The 24,952-nt window shown below is 41.2% G+C and overlaps 5 protein-coding genes across 7 annotated transcripts; 1 reads left to right on the plus strand and 4 right to left on the minus strand.

The window, feature by feature from the left end:
* Window positions 1-427: 427 nt before the first annotated feature.
* med30 (mediator complex subunit 30) lies at window positions 428-14,591 on the minus strand. 3 transcript variants are annotated; one of them, XM_049750891.1, is made up of 5 exons: window positions 14,508-14,591; window positions 13,774-14,006; window positions 13,345-13,503; window positions 11,471-11,578; window positions 428-1,019 (listed from the first exon to the last, which is right to left on the minus strand). In XM_049750891.1, the coding sequence occupies exons 2-5, from the start codon at window positions 13,960-13,962 to the stop codon at window positions 924-926; spliced, it is 552 nt and encodes a 183-aa protein (XP_049606848.1). In that variant the 5' UTR covers window positions 13,963-14,006; window positions 14,508-14,591; the 3' UTR covers window positions 428-923. The 3 variants fall into 3 exon arrangements, with proteins under 3 accessions (XP_049606848.1, XP_049606846.1, XP_049606845.1); XM_049750889.1 differs by having other exon boundaries at window positions 428-1,016; window positions 13,774-13,943; window positions 14,508-14,581; XM_049750888.1 differs by having other exon boundaries at window positions 13,774-13,943; window positions 14,508-14,581.
* A 356-nt stretch (window positions 14,592-14,947) lies between these two features.
* On the minus strand, window positions 14,948-18,115 carry slc30a8 (solute carrier family 30 member 8). Its single transcript, XM_049751949.2, has 9 exons — window positions 17,769-18,115; window positions 16,935-17,092; window positions 16,705-16,851; window positions 16,434-16,587; window positions 16,204-16,364; window positions 15,881-15,993; window positions 15,660-15,765; window positions 15,460-15,594; window positions 14,948-15,394 (listed from the first exon to the last, which is right to left on the minus strand). Exons 1-9 carry the CDS (start codon window positions 17,849-17,851, stop codon window positions 15,249-15,251), a joined length of 1,203 nt encoding a protein of 400 aa, XP_049607906.1. The 5' UTR covers window positions 17,852-18,115; the 3' UTR covers window positions 14,948-15,248.
* Window positions 18,116-18,942: 827 nt separating this feature from the next.
* Window positions 18,943-21,192, plus strand: LOC137839688 (uncharacterized protein C20orf202). Its single transcript, XM_068648847.1, has 2 exons — window positions 18,943-19,246; window positions 20,349-21,192. Exons 1-2 carry the CDS (start codon window positions 19,058-19,060, stop codon window positions 20,619-20,621), a joined length of 462 nt encoding a protein of 153 aa, XP_068504948.1. The 5' UTR covers window positions 18,943-19,057; the 3' UTR covers window positions 20,622-21,192.
* Window positions 21,119-22,662, minus strand: aard (alanine and arginine rich domain containing protein). The gene is made up of 2 exons (XM_068648848.1): window positions 22,181-22,662; window positions 21,119-21,562 (listed from the first exon to the last, which is right to left on the minus strand). Exons 1-2 carry the CDS (start codon window positions 22,400-22,402, stop codon window positions 21,440-21,442), a joined length of 345 nt encoding a protein of 114 aa, XP_068504949.1. The 5' UTR covers window positions 22,403-22,662; the 3' UTR covers window positions 21,119-21,439.
* A 618-nt stretch (window positions 22,663-23,280) lies between these two features.
* utp23 (UTP23 small subunit processome component) lies at window positions 23,281-24,904 on the minus strand. The gene is made up of 3 exons (XM_049751952.2): window positions 24,555-24,904; window positions 24,295-24,469; window positions 23,281-24,228 (listed from the first exon to the last, which is right to left on the minus strand). The coding sequence occupies exons 1-3, from the start codon at window positions 24,740-24,742 to the stop codon at window positions 23,815-23,817; spliced, it is 777 nt and encodes a 258-aa protein (XP_049607909.1). The 5' UTR covers window positions 24,743-24,904; the 3' UTR covers window positions 23,281-23,814.
* Between the last annotated feature and the right edge of the window lie 48 nt (window positions 24,905-24,952).

Raw genomic sequence — 24,952 nt, forward strand, 5'->3', positions numbered from 1 at the left:
TCTTCTTCGTTTTGATTTACAGCGAGGTGGCACCAGCTTCAATGCGCATTACCGACACCTGCTGGTTAAAGTCATATGAACTGGAAAAAAACCCTCTTTCACTCTCGTTCACTGAAAAAAATTAACTATGTAAGCCAGAATGTAGATTTACGATATACTGAGAGTGGTTTTTAAATAACGTGTATGCATATATATGTCTAAATATTGTTATCCAATATATCTACTGCAATATCACATTAGATTGGTGGGTTGAAACCCTAAGCCTAGCTTTAAACCCTACTTTCATACCCTAACTCCAGTATGAAAACCTGGGTTCAAATCCTAACAAAAACATGAGTGAAAGAGAGAGAGAGAGAGAGAAAGAGCGAGCAAGAGAGAGAGACTTACTATATATGGTCATTTAATTAATAAAAAAGCCTGATACCCATTTAATTTATTAATTAGATCATTTTAATTTGTTAAAGTGTTCAAGTTGACATACATTGAAATTTAAGTTATGAAAATGAAAACATTGACAGAAATTAACCACATGAATGTTTGTCTCATTCCAGTATTTAAATTGAATAAATCTGAAACCTTTCAAACGGTTAAGATGATCAGTCACAAAATAAGAGGATTAAATAGATTATAATGTCTTTCTACATCTATTAACTCTCTATGGAGATGGGAAAACAGATTTTTAAAAAAAACGAGTTGAATTGAAATCATAATGGAAATTGAAATGTCGAATATCGAGGTAGTCCAGAATATCACCACCAGCCTTTTTTTTTTTTTTTTTTGTGGGTTGCATATTTTCAACTGATTCCTCGGTGGTATGTCGTCTTCATCTTTCCACTTTGCTGAATGAAGTCCTTGCTTTGTCACTAAAGTGCCACCTCAGCAAATGTGCAGTGTCTTCATGGTCGCAGTTCTTCTGGTGTCTTTCAGCTTCTGACAGCCAACATGGAGTTGATTTCCCAGATGAGGTTGCGGAGTTGATCCATGATCTGCTTCAACTGTTGGTTCTTCTGCTTCAGCTTCTGTCGTAAAAGAAAGTCAATTACAAATGATTTAGGTGCTTTTTTATTAGCTGGACTAATTAGAAAATAAGTAGCAAAGGTTATGGTATCTAATTTGCTCATGAATGAATTGGATTCTGGGCTCAGGATTTACTCTGTGCTTCCAAAAACATGTTTGGTAAATTAACCAAAAACCATATTATGTGTTCCGTGTGACTGACTGCCAAGCACACCAAATGCCTGAGATTGAGCAGGATTATAGGATTAAGCAGTATAGAGAACTGATGGGTGGAATTACAAATAATACACATTGCAAAACATCCACAGGATGCTTGATCACCAATGTCATTATAAACGATCACTCCTAATGCTGGTTTTTAGTGATAAAAGTGATCTTTGCACAATGGAAATAAACCCGACTAGAAATAATCTACAATCAGTAAAGTTCCATTAATGCAGGACTGGGATTGAGCTGGAATTATAATAACCTTGTGTGCGCATGCGCTTGAGCTACTCAAACAAAAAATCATTCATAATAATACAGAAAAAAGAAGGGGCCCTAAAATTGAGCCTTGTGGGATCCCAGAAAAAAATGACTGAACTACCAAGACTTACACACATGATTCTGTCTGCCATATGAGATCTTGTCAGATCTGGAAATGATTTATCTGAATGAATGCCGATATTAGTCACATGCAACATGAATGCAAATTATTCAAATGAACTCCAACTCCATCTTTTAGCAACAGTCCTTCGGCCATGATTAATTACAACCCCTTTTTGTCCAATAGATAACACCTTGAGTCATGGATTTCACACAGCTCTTTTAATATCAACTCTTTTTACTGATTGTCCTTGAAGATAATCTTGAGTGGAACATTTGGAGGCCTTCCAGTTTCTCACTCGCTCTCTGAAGGACTCTCAGCGTTTCTCGCCTCCATCTTCCCTTCGCTATCTGCCTCTTTGACTTTCACTTTTATTCTGAGCGTATGTGCAATACATGATCTGCCTTATTACCCTGATGAGCAGCTCTTGGCCATTTACTCTGCATTAATGAGACCGGTATCGAGTTTTTGTAATTTCAGGTACGGTAATAGAGCGCTGCATTGTTGGACAAATGTTTTGAAAAGAAAGCACATACAGACAATTTCAAGCATAACTGGCTAAGTAAAATAGTGCTAAGAAAACCAAGTGCAGTGGATGAGAGGACATTGCATTAATAAATGTTTCAGGGCATAGCCGAGCAAGCACAAGATGGATACTTGTAATATCAGATTATACGCCTCAGAGGGCACAGAATTGAGAGACATCATTTCTCTAAAGCTCATAGACAAACTTTTTTCTTATTGTCTTTCTGGAAATTTGCTCCAAAGAACCATCCAGACATTTCTTAGCAGCTCAGAATGATTGGCATGTTTATGAATGGGTGGTGATTTGAAAAACATCTTGGGATTACGTTCAGTCAAAGCCAGTCATGGCCTTCAACGAATATTCGTCGTGTCAAGGAAGTCAAGGCCAAAACGTTTGTATAAGACATGAATGGTCGCCCATGTTATTTCATCATTGTCGTAAGATGATAACATAAAAGCTAGGAAAAGAGCTGACAGTTACACTCTTCTTCTACACATTGTCTGATCCACTTCATCACGCTGCCTCGTCGTCCCTGACTCCAAATCAGATCAAAGATTCCACCATCAGTAGGAAGGCGGAAAAACAAACGAGTAACAAGGCTTGTTGAGTTTTTCCATTTCAGCTCCTCTAAAGATTCCTTCATCAATGCATTTCTGTGCTAAAACAGATTCTGCGCTCGACATCCCTTATCTGGACTACATTCACTAAAGCGCTTTTTTTTTTTTTTTTTGGTGGGGGTCTTTTGAAGGCCGCTTTCGATTGAAAATCTATTTGTGTTGACGAGCGCATCCCTTGAAGTCATTCTTCAATGGGTGCGTCAAACTGGTAATTGGTTAAACACTTGAGATTTGTCAAATCTCCACGCTTATCAAGCTTTCTAATTGCCATCGCTCCATTAATTATGACGCGTTATTATCGCGTTAAAGCCGATCGGGGAAGGGTTTGTTGCTTCCTTGCGCTGTATGGAAAAATAAAGATAATCTTGTAATGGTATTAAAATCAGTATTTACCTCGTTTGAAATCAAAAACAAGGCTACAAAGTGGATACTAAGAACGGGCCCCCTGTGTTGAGAGGAGATTTGAGATAGCGGCGGATTGGAATATGCGCTCACGCTTGATGACGAGCATGCGAAAGGGAGCAAGTGGGGATGTAGCAAGTGGAGCAAAAATGTGCTTTCACTCAGGATTCCTCTGTTAATCCGCGCTGTCGCTGGCAACTCAAATCGCGGCTTTGACTCGGTGGATGTGGCTGGGAATTACAAGTGTAAGTGTCTGTGAGTGAGGAGAGGGGATTAGATGAGCGAGGAAGTACACTTTTACGTTTTGCCAGTCGGAATCACAGTTATCATAAAAAAAAAAAATTCGGTTCGTAGTGTAAATATTCTTTTGTCGGCATATTTTCAAATTTGATATCAAAAAACGATATATGTTAGCATCGCTGTTGACGACACCGTCACTTAGATCTCCTGCTTGTACTTCAGATCGCTGTCATAACTCAATCTAGAACATAACCGACTGTCAAGAGGTGAAAGAACATGATGGATTTTACACAGCCTCAAGGAAACACCATATATGAACAGGTGCTAATTTGATTGTTGGGCTTTCCGTCACGCTGATAATTTAGCAGGTCAGCAGTAGCCAATCAGACGTGCTCTGCTGCACAAAATGGAGACCTGTAGTCGATAGACTTGAGGTATCGACGCGGCGTATCGATTCTACGTGTCTCGTTCTTGACTAGTGAACATGGAGCTCAGTTAATCGGGTCGCACCAGCTGACCTGTAAGAATATACTGTAGATGAATGAGGTCAGACTGTGACACAGTTCACTGCACATCTGATATCATTTTCAGTCTGAATCAAAGCTGAGAGTCAATTACTGCGATCTGATTCCGTGGAGAATCAAACGGGGTTATAGCCGGATGGACTTTTTGATTAGAAGCCTGCATGCTGATAAGGTAAGATTTGAACAAACAAAGGGCCTGGATGATACAGGGAATTCATATACACACACCGACTATAAGGCATGCATAATGTATGATCCAAGTATTTTTTTTTTCCCCCCCAAACTGCATTTGCAGTAAAATCCTCTACAAATTGGGAAACTTGAAGAAAAGTCAAACTTGTGGAAGTAAGCTGCTTACTCCTCGATGCCCGCCTAGGGAACGGTGACCCTAAGTGGGTTGTGTCGAAGCATCTGATAGTTCCCCCAGAGGGAGCCAAGGCCAAACAGACTCAATTTGCCACCAGTTTAGAAAAAGAAACTTAATTGACTTTATAAACTTTATAGCTTTCCTCAAAGGGAGGCTTTAAGTGCCAGTGTGTGTTTGGGTTGAGATTTCCTCGGGGAATAAAAGGCTTTTTATAAGGGATTGTGAAGGCAGATAAAAGCCTTCTCTTCCAGAAGTGGCAGAAATACAATAGGTGTGTTGTCATCCCCGCATTGAGGTGGAACCACTGCAGTGTCAGCTGACCGGCCCACAACACGTTTGATCAAATATTTGCTTACTATTACCACATTTTGGATATGAAAAAGAAAAATCATTACAAAATGAAAAAAAGGCGTCTCCAAACTACAAATGGTGTAGAAAAGAGCAGCCAAAACGATTATTTTTTAAACACTTTTGCGAAGAACGACCCCAAAGTAAAAGCCCCTTGTGTGTTCAGACTCCCGGTGGATGTTTGATGACATGAGAACTGCCTGAAGTTCCTTTCAAATTAAATTAAAAGCATCAGAATTTTTGTTTTTATGGGAACTTGTGTGTTTGAAGCTTACGCAAGTCTCTGCTGGATCTTTCTATAAAGGTTAGCGTCATGCTTTTGGATATCAAAGCATTTAATCTTCCCCGACTTTATTCCCTTTATGGTTTTTTTAGATTCAACAATGATTGACTAGATGAAAAAATGTGTGAAAAATAAAAGATTGTTTCCCATGTAGGCTAGAAAAGTGGATCAAATAAAAAAAATCTCTCACGCTTCCTTTTCGGGTCTGATGGCGAGTTAGTTTATTTATCAACAGCTTTGTTGATCAAACTAACCAAGCGTTATTAAAACGTACTTTGCCAGCAGCTACTTCACAGGTCTACATGAAGAAGCCAAATCACAAGGATGGATGGATCACTTTTCAATTTGAAATTACAAGCAGCCTCCCTTCTTTTAATTTCTCCCGTTCTCATTTGAATGAAGAGAACAGACATGGTAATTAACAGGGTATTAAGAAAAGCGAGAGAGTACAGAGGAGAGGGAGAAGGTTGAGAGTGCCTGAGAAGAGCAGCCGAGCGGGAGAGATAGCAAAGAGAAGACGGCCAGTGAGGAGCTGTGGAGAATTAATAACATGCCAGATCTCTCCAAGGCCTCCTTAATGGGCTGTGACAGGAATTTATTCACACTTAGGCTGGTATCAAATCAAACGCAAGGCAAGTGGCAGTGGCAGGCTTCAGCTCGGGAGGGCGGGAGGGATTGAAGGCTATGCTCAGTAGAGGAATGATGGGGGGGCATGTCTTATAGGTCCAGCATGACAACCCCCCTTTGGGATAAAAGCTCATCTCCAAGGCATTGAGGGGGAGACATAACGCATGCAAAGGAAGCACAGCCAAGACAAAATGATGAGTGATGTGTCGACGACAAGACTTGCCTGTCCCACCAGCCCAGATGGAATGATTATCAAGAGTCGCTATGAATCATCGTGCAAAAAAAAAAACCCCACCCTCGGTCCATCAGTCAGACAGAAGGTTGCTTTCCACATATTTGCGAAGGAGACAGCAGGCAAAAAAAAAGCTGCAGCAGTTCCAGGGAAATGAGCAGCAAGTTAAATGATGTTTCCTGTCCTAATTGGCATGTGACCAGTAATGCAGGCCATTTCATTAAAGATGTCATTTGTGGTCACATGGGTGTGACTGTATTTTTTATTTTTATTTCCAAACGCTGCTTTTGACTAAGGAGCCAGAATTGATGTGCACAATCACATTCGAGGTCTGCAGCACACAGATTGAGCAATGGCAACACATTAGGCATCGATGACTTCTGGAAAATGCTTCTGAAATATTCATGCGAACGTTATTACGTTTCTTCCGCGCTCAAAAACGACATGCATAAACAGCAAGTCCCAAAAAATGGCACACAATCTCCAAAAGGGGTAATGCATAAAACGACAGGATACTTTCAAGCACTTAAATTTAATATTGTCACTCGGAGTCTGTTTCGCGGCGAGTGAAAGGTTAGCTCCGCCTCCTCTGACCTTCCTACCATCCGTCAGCCCGACTCAGACAAACAGCAATTACCCCAATCGACAGATAACGAGAGCAAGACTATCAGTCACGGCGGGCAGGATGTTTCATAAAGCATCCAGACATTATCAAGAAGGACTCATTTATCTGCCTCTTCTCTATCTATCCCTCTATTTTTACTCCTTACCTCCTCTCCAAGACAATTTATTTTTTAGTTTGTTTGACTGAGGCGAGTTAGGCAACAGGTTGAAGGCTTCAGATGTGACGTTGGAGTGGAAGTGACAGCAGATATTGAAGTGCTTTTAAAATGGAGGGAGAAAATAGGGTGTCAACAAGTCAAGGGTGAGCTCATCCAAATTGTCAAAAGGATTTTTTTTATTTATTTTTTTTACTGATGGAAAGATCCAATAATTGTGTGATTTTTGCAACTAATAACTGTTTTAATTGTTACATATATTTTTTTAAAAAAGCTGGGTTGTTTTGCTTTTTTAACAGGTTGGGTTACCCAAGGTTGGGTTAACCATTTTGACCCAGCAGATTCGGTTCAATATTATATATTAATATTTATATATATAATATTAGATTAATAATACAATGAAAAAATAACCTTAATCATCTTCTGGAAGCTAGCAAAACGGAATCATTTTTTAATTACCAAGTCAGTCAACTAATCTTCAACTCAATTTGAGTGCTCTCCAAAATAAATGAGTCGTCAAAAAAAAAATTATTCAAAAAGCATAAACTATGTCACAGCTGTCCTATTTCAGATTCTGTTTTTGTCGTTTTTAGGTGGTCTCTTACTTATGCCGTGGCTACAGACAAGGGGATTAGTGAGGGATTGGAAAGCGTGGACATACGATGTCAAACGGACACTCGTGTTTACCGTGATAGAGTCTCGGGAGCGCACACTTCAATGAATTTCCACACAGCCACTCTCTCCTGTCGAATAATAACAAGGCTGCTGTCTGTTCCAAGGTTATTCTACTCTCAAGACAGCATGAAAAAAATACATATGATTGTGAAATCCTCTTATCCTTGCACTAAAAATATCATGGCGGGATAGTTTCCTGCAAAAATGCCAAAAGCAAGCTTTATCGAATATATTAGAAACAGAAATTTGCATATTTGCATATATTAGATGGCTAATTTTGAGCTGTGATCAATCAGACCAGGGATTTTTTTTGATAGTGTTAGTGATCTGAATCTATACATGACTTCAAAACTTTTTTTTTTAATCTGATCTTCAGCTTGAAAGTTTGCAAAATGCTTCTACTCATTTTAACACTAGAGCGATAATCTTCCCCTCGCTTACAGGAACTTTCGATTTTCCCCGCTGCAACAGAACTTTTATCAGCCATCCATCCATTTTTTTTTTCAAGCGCTTATCCTCACGAGGTTCGTCACTCCACGGGCATTTCATCATAAAACTGATTAACTTGACAATCCATAGCTGTCTTTCTTTCATCCATCTTCTTTGTTCATGTCAGGCGGGCCCGGTCGACTTTCCAGCCCATTTCAAAAACTCACTTCCATTTGTTTGTTTTTCACTCCCACATTTTTGTTTAAAAAAAAAAAATGTCCTCACTCTATCTGACAGCCACTATCTCCTGCTCCATCCTTCTCCCAACACCTGATAGTCCATTTCTCTTTCTGCCTTTCGCCATCAGCAAGCCATTTATCCATGTTTCTCCTTTCTATCGCTCTTATCACAAATCTTTCCCCTTTTTCTCCATCAAGCCGTCTATTCGTGGCTCTTCCTACCTACCACTTTCTTCCTCTTTTATCTCGACTCGACTCCCATTTAGTTGATCCGGAACCAGCCGATCTGGCCGGAGCAACTGCGGCAGATGTGGCCCGGCTTGCAAACATCTGCTTCCCTTGTCCGGCTGCATTTTGACTCTGCTTATCAGACTAACCACTTTAACTCCCCAAAGCTTGCTGCCCTTACTGCTGCTGCCTTAATGTGCAGCTGGGAAGCCTGGAGGAAAAAATCACTGCTAAATATGTTCCAACACATGGGGCACACACACTCAAGGGCCAGAGAGGGAGTCAAATGGAGCTTCACCCTTTGGGTTGGACCAGGGTCATGCCAGGTTTTGATTCCATTAGCTCGTAATGGGGGAAATGAAGCTTTAAATTTGCTTCATGAATCAGTTGTATTTTTGGGCTCCTCAAGGTGGCACTGTTGGGGTTAAAGAAATGGCAACTTGCCATTCAGGTGTCAGAAAAATAAAACATCTGCTTCATGAAGCAAATTTGAAGCTTCATTGCTGTGAATTGCTTCCGGTGACTACCATGTGACAGAGTAGCTGTTAAATTGTAACTATGGTGTCAAACTTGAGGGCTGCGGGCCAAATCTGGCCTCAAAGTCATTTAATGTAATCAATTTAGTTTTCTTTGATATTCTAAATACAATCACACACATTTAAACCTGTGTGAACATAACAGAGCACTAAATCTGACCAAATTTTGGCACACTATTTGAAAAAAATAAACATTTTTCCATGCTGCCCATGCAACCATGTCAAACTGGCATGGTTAGCAAGGTCAGCATTAAACCTGCCAAACATAAACATATCACCTGGGTAGTGAGAATGTTTTGCATGCTGACGTTTGCAGATCATCTGCAGCATACAAGGAAGCTTCTATCTACTGGAATCTAGTACAAAGTTCTTTTCGAGTGTAATAGATAACACAAATTTCCATGCCGTCTGAACCTCCATACTGTATGATTTGACAGAACTCAATTTGCATGCTAATGGCGAGGAAGGTCACGTTACAAACAAGGTTATTTATCTCTTCTGGATAGCAGTGTCTAATAGGAGCGAAAAGAAAAATGCAATTTCCGCTTCTCTTGTGCGCTTTGTTTTGTTTTTTTTGCAAGAATATTGATTGTTAATTTACGATAGGTTTGCCACGCTCTTATTCAAGGTTCTGCACTAAACAATGTTATCTAACATTATTCCACGGCCTTTTCAGCCATTGTGTTTTTGTTGTGTTGTTGTGTGGGATGAAGCTGAACACAGCTGAGCTCAGGGTTCACCTCAATGTTTCCCTGTTGTGTTAACATTTAAAAGCAGCCGGGGGAGCGCTGCGCAGCTCTTAAAAATAACCAATTCTCCTTTCTGCTGCTGCTGCTGACATTACTGACCTAGGACCATTATCATTGCAGCACACTCGGGCGGCCTGGCATGCAATTTCGGGGCCAGCAATGCACATAAAGAAGGGCTTCAACCTGTATACACACAGACAAACTGAATGTGTGCAGGAGAAGAAAAAAAAGAAAACAATCTTGCTCTGAAGAAAGAACAAAAGCTCTCACTCGTAAATACAGATTCATAAATAAAATGTGCATGATAGACAACGGGAGGCTAAAAGGTAGTCAAGACCTATACGTTCCAAATTTACTGCAAATGGCATAAAATGAATATTTTTTTTGTATTAAAATTGTTTCAAATTCCGAGTACCTGATTGTAAAACCACATATCGGCCGCTGTTGTAAGTACCGATACCTCGATTAGCAAATATCGATACTCGCCCATGCCATTTTTTTTTTTACAGTATACTGGCAAATTTCATTTCAAGTCAATTGTATTATTTGTTTCATTGTGCTAAATGACAATGAAAATAATTTTCTTACAGAAATCCATTTACTTTCTAGCAGCAACAAACACTCCAAAACACATGTAGGAAAAAAAAAAAAAAAAAACTTATAGTCCAATGAATCTTATCAACAAAAGAACAATACCTGCAGTTAATTTCAGCTCACTAAGAAGACTGCCATTGCTCAAACAAAAGACATTTGCATACTTTAGTCCTTGACGCTGACAATTTGACAGTAGAAACTAACAAAGGCGATGTTTGCAAAAGCAAATGGAACTGTACTGCTTGTTGGAAATGCAACAAGAAAAATGAACCACTGTGCCAAAACCAATCTATGGCGGCAAACGCTACACAACATCGAAGTAGGCTTTGAAAGGGACTTTTGGAGTGGCGAGATAAGGACTTTTGATAAAATAGCAATTTTCCGTTACATGTTTTCATAAGAAAAACATCATGCTGTTTTTTTTTCTTTTCCATTTGTTTTGCCAGCTCTCACTCTGGGCATCTCAAAAGTATGTGTATGCATTTCCCCCGGATGGTGGATGCAATCTGTACAAAAAACTTTCAGCCTTGAGTGACAACACAGCATGTCGGTTTAAAGAAGCGTTATCTGCGCTGCACGTCACAAGCCCCCTCGATCAGAGAAGAGTAAAAACACATTTGACAGGTAACACATTTGAAAAAGCTCTTAAGAGTCTGCTGACATTTGAGGCCACTCCAAAAGTCAACACCTCAACTAAAAAAAAAAAATTGGGCCTAGCTTTTGTCAACTGACTTCATGCTTTTATTTTCTTAAATAAATCATCTGTTTCTTATGTAAATGACCCTGGCAAGAAAGTAACTACAGTGAATCTTACGATACAGCAGTCGCATAAACTTCCCCATAAAACAAACTAAGCCTGAGCTTATGTTTCTCTTTCCACCCACCTACTCAAAACAAAACCATATGATCCACCTGTTAAGAATCCCTACGACTTTGAAAAAAAGTGTGTTGGCGTGGTTTACTGGAAGAAAAACTTTCAAATGCATGCATGCATGCTGGGATCCAACTTGCTGCCTTGGGAAAACATTCTCCCTGTAAAAAATGTAAACCTCATCACAGTCCATCAGGCACACAAACAAAAAAAATTCCACCTCATGGCCCTCATCAGGAGACGCAAAGGTCGAGGGAAAATATGGAATTGAATTGATTATTTGAAGTGACTGGAGGATTGGACGGACTTCCCCTTGTGGAAAAATATGGCAGGCTAGCATATATGAAAGCATGAAAAGATATTTGCGATGAATAAAAAAAGGTGTAGCAAATAGATGAGAAATAAAAAGAAGGCTCTCAGATTTAACTAGATACCAGCACAACCTCGTCCATGACCGACAGCGAGTGATAAAGGTTCATGGTATGAAACACGACGCCAGGAAAGCACATAGGCTTGAACTGTTTAAGAAAGCCGACCTTGTCGTTTTATCACCGCTGGCTGGAACTTAATGCGGGTAACCCTGAGAGTGAGAACACAATACCTTGTTGACCTCCTGGATTTCTCTCCTGTCCTCGGCTGCAGGGCGGTTCTGGCCGGCTGAGTGGTCGTCATGTTTGGTGCCGTCATCGTCCATAAAGGGTATCAATTGCTGGAGCGGAGAGAGAGAGAAGAAAAAAAAAAAAACAGCTACCTGTGTATTATCGTAACACGCTTTTAAATTTATACCAAGCTTAAAATAAACCTCTCTTGGTTAACATTTATAGGTTCAAATGATGCATTTATGGGCAATCTTAGGGAAAATGGGGATTCGGTGTAAGCTTGTGAATGCAAGATAAGTCTCTCCTTCCCCTCTACAGCAAAAATTCATTCATTTTTAAAAAGCCCGTGTGTTTGACCTTGTCCGCTGGACACTTCAGTGGGGCTGATATGCAAGGGGGCCTCCTTCAAGCATGACGCCCTGGACCTGCTTAATATTATAGCGACCCCTCGTGGTCATCTGAGAAGAAGCTTGCATGACTCATGCAAAGATAGTAAAAATGGTAAATAGATTCGACCAGTTGCTCTTATTTTTCATCTACAAAATGATCAGTGGTTGAAAAGTCAAAGCTCCAAGAGGAACTGGAGATTCAGTATCTTGCTCAAGCATACTTTGGCATGGTCGCAAGGGAGCCGGGAACTGAATCCAGAAACTTGAGTCAATAATTATGACTTGAATTGTGGAAAAAGAAAATGTAATCATCATGTTGCTCGGTTGGTAATTTGAGTGTGTACGCTGAAACTGGAAAATGATTAAAGAAATCTGCGAGGAGCAATAATTGACTCGCGACTGAATGGGAGAGTAATCATCAACATATGAAAGAATAAAATGGTGAGAAAACAAACAGAGTCAGAAATATGGAAGCAGAAGCTGGAAAGGATGACCAAAAGAGAGTGAGAATGTAAAAAAAAAAAAATTGAAAAATGTGGATAATGTGTGATCTGATCCACATCTGGGCAACCTCCCAAAATATGAGCTCGGACTCAGATGGTAGCGAGGATATGAGCAGGATATTAGACAAAGTATGATCTTGTCTTCAGTTCATGGAGGGGGGCTTTTTAATCACACAACACTGACAAGAATTTATTTCCAAAGGTACTAGCCTGACTTTGAGTTTGCGAGGGGCTAAAATGTGCTGAGTGAGGGGGGCAAAGATGAATGACGATTGTAGTATGTGTGTGCCCGTGAGTCATAACCCTCGCCTCCTTCAAGGAAAAGATGGATGGTGGTTTCCTGCCTTGACAGAGAAGAATGGGGCTAATGAAGTTCACCAGGTTGCCTTTCTCTATAAGAAAAAGTGAGGAAATAAGCTGAATAATAAATAATTAAAAGGAAAAGAGCGAGCGAGGGGGCGGAGCACAGCCGAAGGAACATGAAGGAAACGTTTAGAGGGAAAAGTCAAATGAAGTTCAGGGCAGAAGAGGCAGTGCAGGAAAACGGGAAGAAAATATCTGAGAATTAGGTCACAACAACAGCTGGAAAGAAAAAGAGATACGTCGACGTGCCTTTGGCCCAGCTGTTCGCTAATCGGGTCTGTTGCAAATTGGGCTGCAATGAGGTCACACTGCCTGACTCATTGATTCCTCTTCCTGTTTGGGGCAGCTAGTAGTGAGTGGACTGCCAGGCAGGCACCTAAAATGTCCACGATGATAAATGCTACACATGCTGGGGCCAAGATCAACAACGCTCGGCCCTGGGTGAGCACCAGAGCTGTGCTATCAGCCCTGAACCGAGTTGCCGGGGGAGCAAAGAAGCATTTTAAGAAGAAAAATAACTTTGATTGCAATTGAGTGTCCCGATATTTATGGACGTAACAATATAAAGATAAATGCTAACACGCATTAATAAAAAAAAATAGAACGATTCGGTCGTCATACCTCTGGAAGTATCGGGTCGAGCCCGGCACAGTTTTCGGAACATTTGTCGTAGACGAGGCGTAGCTTGCGGAAGAGCACGGAAAGCGTGCGAAGATGCTCCTGCAGTTTTCCCAATCTATCCTGGTGGGTGTTGGGGTGGTAAGTGACTCCATTAGGCAGCTAAGAGGGACCAAGAGATATGTTGTGTTAAGTAAAATAAAGGCCTGCATTGATCCCCAATGACTGCAAAAGGCACTTGGACTTGTAGTCATCCATTAGTCTTCTTCAGCTCATATAAAATAGATGCAACTTTATTGCAATACATGAAAACTCATCATTGCTGTTTGAAAATCACGACCAAAGTGACAATTACAACTGCTACCTAGGAATATATCCATGATTAACGCAATGATTGATTAGTGAGACCCCAAACGAGGAAGATGGAGACACCTGCATGTTCCTGAGAAGCTGGAAGATCTCCATGGTCCTGAGGACAATGTCTTGGACCGTCTCCTGGCCAATGCGGCACAGCGAGGCCGTGTTGACATCACGAGCTGCCTGGGCCTGCTGTTGCTGCTGCTGCTGTTGCTGAGGCGGTGGCTGCCCGCTGAAAGGTGACACTAGTGGAGGGGTTGTCATGGAAACAGCAGGTTGATGATTGAAGCAGTTCAGACCTTAAGTGCCTTGATCAAATAGAAGATTGTAGGTTACTCCAACTTTTTGCCCTTAGTAACAACATGACACTTTATTTTTTGTAAATATCCCCAAGCATGAAGTACAAGGAAAGCACAATATAGAATGAAAACCACAGGTGAGAGGGTGAATAGATGAGTGAAGTGCAACAAAACAGCTACAATTAAGCGTCAATGAGGAAAAAGTAGAAGAAAACGTAAGATTCCGAGAACATAAGGTTCGGCTACAAGTTCTTCATGAACAGGCGTCTTTTTGAAGTGTTAAAAGTCGTTGGTAAGACGGCATTCTAAATATATAAATACAACATTAAGCAATTGCATAAAACGCGACGAAGTGAACTTGCAGTAATTGCATTTGCAGAAGTGCAGCGCTTGTCAAAGCTGGGTGAAGAGTCCGAAAACGCGACAGCGATTTAAGAGTTAAGAAACTGCAATTCACCTTAATGCATTAAAGTTTGTTGAGTAAAACATTTGGTGTGAAATGTTATTTACCTGTGTGGCGATAATTTGTCTGTGTTGATTGCATGTTAAGTTCTCAGTTTTGGGAGAGCTTGGAAGTATCGCGAGATGTACGCCTGAAACAGTAATACTAAGAATAGAACCGCAAGATAATATTATAATCCACGGAATATGGTTTGTGGAACCGGACTTACTTAGTCTGTATGTATCATGTGAACAATAAATTGAGACCCGTTCACATAAGGATGTTGCACGGAATATACTTGGCAGTTTTTGATCTCTTTTTTAATTTATAAATTGAATGTCTTCAGCATTACGGTAAGGACCTCAAAAGCCATGTTTACATTAACTATGGTAACAGCGCCATGCTGTGGTTGACAAAGAATCATTCAGCTACAATCCACTTTATAAAGAGGATCATGGTCTCCATTCTTTTTTGCATTGTAATAAAAGTCTGCCCTTAGCAATATTCATCATTTTTATCAATTCATTTATTGAAAATTTTATCTTAATTTATAATTTAGAGTGGCAGTGAAAACATGACTTAACGAAGTAACAACTTTGCATCTCATCATACAGTACTTACCATTTTATCGATTACAAGTACAGGTACAATAGTATAACACCTAAAACAGAAGCTTTTTAAAAATTTACATAAAACAAACACAGAGAGATTAGATTAGAAAATATGCGGTCTCTCTTAGAATTGCAATTTTTGACGTAAAAAGAGAGTATTGCAGAACCATCAAAAGTCAGTCATAGTAGAAAAGCGTTCTACATCTTTGGATCTTCACACAAGGTGCAACCAGGTTTCAGGTCAGCCTGTCGTTCCATTTGGATGGTGACCGAATGGAACTTATAAGAGGCGTAACAGGCCTGCGTCATCTCTCGCAGAACTGTCTGAGCATCGACAGATTCATCTGTGGACAAAAAGTTGGAAAGATCATCTCTACTCATCCCAAAATAGGGATTTCCTGCTGCTCACCTATCGCCACATGGGCAGACAGCACAGCCTGGTTGACGGTGAGGGCCCAGATGTGAAGGTTGTGGACCGCCGTGACCCCTTTCACTGCCAGCAGACCATCCCTGACCTCGCCATACCTGACCCCCGCTGGGGCACCTGACACAGATTTTATTTTAACACATGGGCAAAAACATTCGACACGTTCTGGAAGACAGGCTCACCTTCCATCAAGACAATCAGAATATCTCTCAGGATAGCAAAGGTGGTGCACAAAACTAAGATGGAGAACAGGAATGTGCAGATAGGGTCGGCTATCTTGTATTCTGGCTGAAATAAAACAAAAACATCATTGTTAACTCCTCAACTGCTCCGAGATGGCATCAAAGCACTACTTTTATCTAAATGAAGCACTCAGAGTCTTCTTATGTGCGCTGCTCCTCACCTTGAAGAAGATGATGATGGCGCTGACAAGCACGCTGAGGCTCTGGAGGAGATCTCCCACTACATGCACAAAAGCTGCACGCACACTGGCGTTGGCCTGCTGCATTCGAACCCCTGACATATATATTTACAGTGTGGCATTAATTTCATTTCATATTCCCTGCTTGGCACACAGTGTAAGGGGTTGAAATGGGGCTCCTCACTGCTCCCCCCTCCCCCAGGGGTGGGATCAAAATCACATGGGGATGGGTTAAATGCAGAGGACAAATTTCACCACACCCAGATATGTGTGTGACGATCATCGGGACTTGATTCAAAACATACCGTGATTGTCTCCACTTTGCTCTACGTCGACAAGATTGTCAGTGGAATGGCTGTGATTGGAAATCTGGGAGTCTCCTTTGCTTTTTTTGTGACTGTGGCCATGTGAAGAAAGCCCTCCATGACTGTGCCCATGGTTCGACTGATGTAGGGTGAAGGCCATACTGGTCAAAAAACACAGTAAATACATATTAACATATTGGGAAATGAAAGCAGTTGTGCCATCTCCTCACATGATATTGGCCAGAACAGCGCAGCCGGATGTAATGAGCATGACGGTGCCCTCGATAGTGTAATCGTCGCTGATGAGGCGTTCCACGGCCAAATAAACCAACACTCCTGTTACCAGCCAGATGGTGAACACAGACAGCAATGCACCCAGGATTTCTGCAAGGAGGAAGGAAGAACAAGAATAGACCACCAGTGAGTTAGAAAAGAGGAAGTGAGTTCAGACAGAGTGAAAACTGTCTAGGAAAAACGATTAATTGTACGTAGGCGCTTTACCTGCACGGTGCCAGCCATAGTTGAGTTTGTGCGTCGGCGGTCTGGAGGAGAGCCAAAGGGACAACAGGCTGATGATGAAGCTGGTGAAGTCCACAAGCAGATGTGCGGCATCGGTCATCACTGCAAGGCTTCCTGCAAAATATCCCCCTGGGGAAAAATAAAAAAAATGCAGATTTAGTGAAATTAGACATCAATATAAGAAATGGTATTAATTAAAAATCGCAACTCACCAAGGATTTCACCAATCATGAAAATCAGGCAGATGACAGACACCACATACAACCTCTTGCTGGCAACTTTCTTCTCTCTCGCACGGTCTTCCTGCGCGTGGCTGTTGTCATGGCAATGTTTGACACCATCAATGACACCTTGATTCAGTTCCTGGAGGCTGTGACATGTGTAGAAATGGAATTGAGACAACCAGAGGGAACATCATTAATCATAATGTTCTATTCAGCTGATTGATGTCTAAAAATGGCACAGCAACACACAATATTCACAGCATATATTTTTTATCTTCTGCAAAGAACAGCAAATATTCATGTTTGTGTTATGCTGCCCCAAGTGGCCAGGGTGCGCACAGCAGAATAAGAAGCACAAACGTGCATTGAAGGAGAAATTGTGATTTTAAAAGATATTTTATATCTTTTCTGTATGTTTATGAAAAGTGCAATTGCAGTGTTGTGAAATTGGGAAAAGCAAATTTGTGGAAAGTATATGAAATATTATATATTTGTAGATTTGATGAAAACCAAGTCTCATGACCATGCAGTGCGCACAGCTCGATTGCTAGAAGCGCATTGGGAGAGATCCTCCACTTCACACGTTCTCACAGTTGACTGAATGAAAACGTCCCGTTTGCACACTGCTAATCTTACTAGGTTTTGGTACCGTGTGGAAAAAAAGAAGAACTAAACAAAAAGTAGAATAACAAGAGCTCAATTCACTCACACAATAACACAATATAAAAATAGATTTCTTAACATTTTCTAGAAAACTTTGTATGATTTAATACTTCAATTAAGCACATTTTATGTCTGAATTTTCAAAGATAAACATCTTACCTTCCCATATTACTGTAGGTACTTTTATGCTTGTCATCAGATACCAGACGAAACTTCTCAGGATCATTATTAGATTTAAACATGACGCGCAAGAGAACGTCACAGCTGAAGGGAATCCCTCACAATTGAGAAGGACAAAAATCACACAAAGACTTCTAAATTTAAAAATAAAAAAAAAGTTGACAGAAAACTTTGCTAAGTAATATTAAAATGCTGGACTTCTGTTGAGCTCTTCTCGGACCACTGTTGTCCTTCCTTGCTTTGGAGTTGATTGAACGTCATTACCGTGCAGCCAGTGTGCAAACAGCCAAAATTCACGATTCATTCTCCAAGCCTTGTGACCTGGTTGGGCAGGCACCGTGCGCAAAAAAAAAAAAAAAAAAAAAAAATACTGCCACTTGTGCCTTAAATGAACTATAACTGTACTACCAAAATATTCCACAGGGTGGCGACAACACAACGTTAAAGTAAAAAATCAGTGCATTTGTACCGGTGAAAATCATTTAGCAAAATTGACTGCGACCTTTGACTTTTCCCATTAGAGTGGGAAAAGTCAAAGGTCGCAGTCAATATATATATATATATATATATATATATCCTGCATTACATTGTGCTGAAATGACGTTTGTACCTTTTGAGATACTAAAAAAAGGCAAAAGCAAGTGACTAAAATAACCTTCAGTAGGCTATTTTAGTCAGTTCTGTGGACACAAAAGTCGGCTTGTCTTGCCAAGCAGTTGTGCATGTGCATGTGGGTTGCCAGGGGATGCAAGAAGCAGCAAAACGGCCCCCGACAAGTTAGTCACACATGACTGTTCACACTTAATAAATGTGAATGCTGCTTTATAAATCCAAAGTCTCACGCTGCTAGATAGGCAAATGAAAGTGTATGCAAAAAAAAACATTTTGTACATCACAACAGTCTCCTTTAGTTAAGATACTGGTTGCCCTGGCAACCTCCTCTATCTCCATGCTAATTACCATTGAGTGTCTGATCCCCCCCCACCCAAATAAAAAATGGTAAACAACTACAGGTCAGACTTTGACACAATGCACTGACGTCAGAACGCCACCGTCACGTTCACGCTCCAATGATTCTAGTCCGCTTTGCCAAGATGGGTGGTGGTGATGTTTGAGGGACGGGCCGGGCCGGGCGGCAGGAAAGAGGAGGGCGGAGGAAGGCGAGAAAGTGCCCCATAAGTGCCAAGGAGCCCATGACAGGAACCAGACGAGGCTCCACAGCCAATTAACGACTGACCCAGTAGGACCAGGAGAAGGAAACCGCTGTAATGATGGACGGGGTTCTAACCAGACTGCGGGACTTCTCCTGCAAGGCCATCACCTTTGACACTTGTACGCCCGCAGGAGCGTGCAGGGATCCCCGAAGCCGAACTGAGCACCCCAGGAAAGGATTTGCATCCGGAGAGGGAAACAAGCTGGACATCGAGAGCGCGCTGGCCTGGCTACGAAGGGAACTGGTAAGACTGGAAAGGCTAATTGTGCAAATTAATTAGAACAATCGAGAAAATTCATGATAAATTGTGCATCTGTACCAGTGAGCATGAATGGAAACGCATTCATCCCACTGATGGAAGGATATTTATACTCTGTCAAGCTCTTTTGTGTCACAGAGTTCACAGTCAAACTCCAGTAAATCCCCAGGAGTCAACTTCAAGGCATTTATCTCCTCACAAAATGGCCACTGGGGTGCCTTGGTTTCCCAGTTTGTTCCTAAGATACATCCGAGTCTCGTCGTTAAATACCCCCCACCCAACTTTTTGGACATTCCTGTGTGTGTTTGCAAGTCCTAGATCTACAAGTGTGTCTGTTTGGAGTGTGAGCAAGTGTGAGCTTCATTCACACTTGTCATGGGAACTGAAAGGCCTGTGTGATGTCACAGAAACAAACTCAAGCCACCTAACTTACCCACCTACCTATAATCAAAGTTCTGACCTATTTGTACGCCAACCTGGCACTCACACACACACACACGGGATGTTTGTTCCACATCATTGTTGAAGCAAACACACTGCAGGGAGTCCAGCTCACAATCTGAATAGAAGCCCGGCAGCTCATTGGCGTCATCAACTCAATGAAAGGACAGTCGGCGTTTATTCTCCCCGTTCTTCGGATTGCACACAAAAGGTCGCGTTTTCAACCACGGCCCGGTTTTCAAGCTGCTGCTGTAATTAGCAGAGAAAAGAAAAGCAGATCAGCTCGGCGGGTGTTTTTTCTTTTTAGGACATTCCTTGCTCTTATAGGACTCTTATAGTTGGCAGGATTCGGAATGTCTTATTTGACAAAGGCAGCAATCACACAGTTTCTCATTTAAAAAAAAAAAAAGGGGCAGAAGGAGAACTGCCGAAAAAAGAATTTACATTTGAAAGAAAGCAGTGCCCGGATAAAGTGGCGGTTTTATTTTGAACAGGACACAGCTCGACGAGTCTGAATGAGAATGACGAGAAACATAGAAGAAATTTAATGCAAATTTTAACATTTTAAGTGTAACATTGATAAAAAAAAAAAAAAATCTGGCACATCTCTGCTTGTTAAACTAAAAAGATGATGCACACTGCACAGATGGAGATGCGCTCTCAAGATCAAGCACTGATCCGGCAGCTGATGGAGCTTCACTCCGGCATCCAGGAGCTCAAACAAGAGCTGTCTGAAGAAGAGGAGGAGGAGGAAGACGAAGAAGGCAGCTCCTGGGACTCAGAGAGCGAACAAGGAAGCGTCTACTCCAGCTCAGGGGAAGAGGAGACCTTGCTCTTTCCCCTCCCTAAGGCACCTTGGTGTTTTTACTCCACTGCTTTGGCCAGGAAATCTTCCAACAGGAGAAGTTCTGTGCCTTGAAAGCTCAAAGAACTCTTTCAACTCCTTCATGATTGCAAAAATAGGAATGGAGGCACCACACATGAAACTCTGCCTCATTATGAATCGGAATGTGTATTGACCTAAAGGCAAGCAAGCCTTTGTGTAAGACAAATATACTTTGACGAGCTATAGTACAATAGTCCCTTCTGGAATAAATAATTGATTTATATCTCACAATACCTCTGGCTGAGTCGTAAAATATTTAGACAGCAAAAAAAACTTTTATTTCCGTTAATGGATGGATGTAAAAAGGTTACATCGCTACGGGCTGTTAGCACTGAAAGCTCGCTGACCTTACATGACTTTAACGGCGTCGGCGCGGCAACAGACATTTGTTAGTACAACGCCGCAATAAAATAATTGTGACAGGATAAAATTGGGTCTGGTCTTTGTTCATTTTGGTTCCTGAGAACTTTATTAAAGTGACGGGAAGAATTGCATTTACACAATTTTTAAAAGAATGACACATGGACGGATTTATTATTGTCAAGCTTCTTGATTTATTTTCAAAAGATGATAGGGACAATAAAGACAACGAGAGCAAGAGTGATTTTTTTTGTCATACTACCAAAGTGTCTTGTCTCATTACTTTAAGGGAGTAAAATGAAAGCACATTTTGGTATAAGTGCAAAACATCATGCAAAAAATTTGATTTTTTTCTTACCCTGCTTGATTTATATGTAATTGGCGTCCATTTTTTTTCAACAGATTAATAATCCAGTTATCATTTAAAAGTGTTTAACGCCTCAGAATTGTGCACGTTTACTGAGAGCCATTCCTACTTGGACCTCTTGGATTTATTGCCGATAGTCTCCTGCGTCTTCCAGACCGCCAAAACTCTCCCTCCTCAGTCTTTGGATCTCGCTGTTGAGCCCCAGAAGTGTTTGAGCCAGCTGGAGGTCCTGCGAACGCATCTCCAACTGCGGATAGGAAAGCAACTCACTGAGGTCATCATGTACACTTGCTGTATTGTATTATCTATTTTGATGATCTAATACAAAATAATATTTGCAGCATGAACATATTAAAGTAGTAAATGCGCAGTCCCAAAGTGTTTAAAGTCTTGTGCAACATCTTTGTGTTTAAATTTGGACTTGAAAGTTACATTTAAACAGAAAAACGATGCTTTGTCGCCGTCTTGTGGCAATAACAGGTATTGCTCTTCAAGACGCATCATAGAATATCAAAGTCAAAGTCAAAGTCAGCTTTATTGTCAATTTCTCCACATGCCAAAGACACACAAAGAAACCGAAATTTTTATATATATATATATATATATATATATATATATATATATATATATATATATATATATATATATATATATATATATATATATAAATATATATATTTTTTCTCTGTTTTGAGTTACCATAATTTACATTTTACCTGATGCAGTGCACTGCAAACATGAATGTTCTAGGTAAATAAATAGAAACACAATTAAATATGTTTTTCAGTCAACTAAAATTATTTTTTTTAGTAATAAATCATCTGCCTCCTTTTTGAGATGGTGTACAGCCATAGTGAGAACTTACCAGTTCAGATCTCAGCCAAGTGATGGCTCCGTCAATTTGGGCCCTCCTCAGCTCCTCATTGGCTTCACGATTCCTGCTGATGCTGACCCGCCTGGCACGGACGGTGCCCGCCGGATCTTCTCGAGATTCCCCACTAGTCCTGAAGGCGTCAATCAGTTTGTTCTTGATGTTCTCCAAGACCATGGTGGACAAGCTGTCCTCGCTGTGGCTCTCACGGTTCATGCTGGGAGTTGGAGGACTTACGTGGGATGCTGAGCCTCATGTGTTGCACTTTTCAGGCCGCTCGTGAAAACTTTCTCCAGAGCTCCTCGTTGGATGTTTCTGTCTTCTTCTCCTTCAAGGCTCGCTCTGCCCGCCTCGTGTGGAGCTGCCTTGTTTTGTCATTGTTACTATGGAGAAACACCCCTCCTCCCTTGGGTAGCCCTAATAAGAATGGTAGATCTTGGACAAAGACTATTGTTGCTTCCAATAAGGAGTGAAAAGACCCCCCCCCCCTTCTTCCCATCCTAACCTAAGCCACCACACCCTCCCCCAAGTTTTTTTTTTTTTTTTGGTTCTCATTCAATGCCGCCCCCATACAACTCAACTGTGAGAAATGTGTTAGGAAGGGGTTCTCTTTTGGTCGGCCTGATGTACAGCGCCCAGCGAATGCATCAAAGCCCCCCGTGGACGTGGCGGCCGCTCCGCAGCCTAAATAAGACCTGCTTGTCAAGCTTAAAGGACAGACAGGTCGGGCGAGGAGCGAGACACTGCTTCAGTGTTAGCCCGTTCCCCAGCACAAAGGCCATCCTACAGTGAAATACAACCAGGGCCTTTGTGGTCCAAGTTAAGTCCATTCCCAGTGGGCTATGTGGGATGGTTTTTGGCAGCTGTGAGCACTTTTTTCCTCTGACTTTTTCTATAGAGATGAGACAGGGTTCTAACTTACGGGCTTTTTACACGGAGTAAAAAGAAGACAGCACAATCAGTCAGCAGCACAATTGGATTTTTCCTGGTAGTCATTCCTCACTTTGTTGCTTTTGGTAATGAGTCATGTGACACAACATAGCTGTGCGAGAAAAGGATGTATTAGCAAACTAGCCAAATACATAGTGAAACAATTTGACGTGTACCCCCTAAGGATTTGCAAAGGGATGGAAAAGTTTATTTCTGATGGCTTTTTGAAATTTTCCATGGGATGTTACAGCACATTTCATCATACTGACAACACCAAGAACTTGAAAAATATTTTCTTCACCTCAGTTAAATTGATAACACTGCATTGGCCACAGGCTGAATGGATAAATATGAAGAAGCCTACTGTACTAAACTACAAATCTTTTCCAGATTTCTTCAGGCTTTGAAGAAAATTGTAAGTTAAAGTTTTACCTTTCTAAATGCAGTAGTAACTTTACAATGGCAGTTGCCCAGCATTCATGGTGTTAGGATGGTTTATTATAGCTCTCTGTTCAGACTATTATTGCTTACAGCAAACTATAACTTTCTCCTTCAATACAGCGCCTCTGCTGCCCTCTAGCGGTACAATTGTGTAGGAACGCAGCTTTTGCAGCTTTTTATTTTATTTCCACTCACACATAATGGTTGTAAAAACTTCACAAAATTTACCGTAGTAATCAAACATCTCATTTGTTAATTCAATTTGATTTAGATTTTTTAACCAAAGGTGCGGCAGCATGATTCTCACCTTCTATTTTACGTTTCTTGTGTCTGCTCCGAGTTCTTTTCTGACCTGGCTCAATTTTTTTAAGCGGCGGTGTGGGCCCCTTCTTCTTCTTCTTCTTCTTTAGGCAGCTCAGGGGGTTCGGGTTGTGCGGTTTCCTTTTCCTCTTGGTCCCCCGTCTGTCTCCGTCCTTTTTAGTAATGCCCTGTTCTTCTTTCAGGCTGCGAAGGCTCTGCTGCTCCACCGGGCTCACGAGCTGGCCCATCTGGATGGCCTGAACCCGGTCCAGCGACGACTGGCTGGGTTTTTCAAGCACAATGGTGTTTTGGATGATGTAGAGAAGAGGGGCGCCTGGGATCTTTTGAAGACCTGTTGTCAGCTTGTAGTCCTGCACAATAAACACATTTAAGCATTTTTAAATGAACTTTAAATGTGACATTACATTACACATTACCTGTGTGGCAACAAAGTAGTGATGCGGGTTTGTGCCCTCCAGCATAGAAAGCAGGCACTTCGATGCAGGAACTGGACTCTTCATATGCTCACATTTCCTCACTTGATACCTCTGCAAAATAATTCTGGCCCCAACAAGCTCTTTCCCCAGAGTTTCCAGTTCTTTTAGAGCGCAGCTTGGGACACACAAAAACACAAATGTATGTTTAAATAGTGTTATTTCCTCCGACACTGATTATATAAGGAAATCAGTATACTCACTTGGTGGTGCAAAGATGTACCTCGCCCATAAGGTACTTTGGCATTTGTTCTTTGATTTGAATCTTGTTCTTTAATGCCGCTTGACAGAAAGTTCCGTCAATAAGAACCTGATAAGGTTCCCGAAAGTTGAAATTGTATTTGTAAAAAGATAACGTTTTCTTGGCTATTTTCTGTCGCTTGATCTTCATGACGGCTGATTGAATTTATGCAATAAGTTTCCCTAAATTTTAAATTGTAAGATTATGAATGAGAACGTTGTAGTTAGAGCGCTTTTGGAAGAGATAAATGTTACATTATGGCAGCGTGAACTCACGCGACGTGCAATGTGTTCACTTCCGCGGACTCCGCTGGGAAACAATATGCAGAACAAAGGTTCCGGTCATCGTGGCTACGGACAT

The sequence above is a fragment of the Syngnathus scovelli genome, chromosome 19 (genome assembly GCF_024217435.2).
Source record: "Syngnathus scovelli strain Florida chromosome 19, RoL_Ssco_1.2, whole genome shotgun sequence".
Taxonomy (NCBI): domain Eukaryota; kingdom Metazoa; phylum Chordata; class Actinopteri; order Syngnathiformes; family Syngnathidae; genus Syngnathus; species Syngnathus scovelli.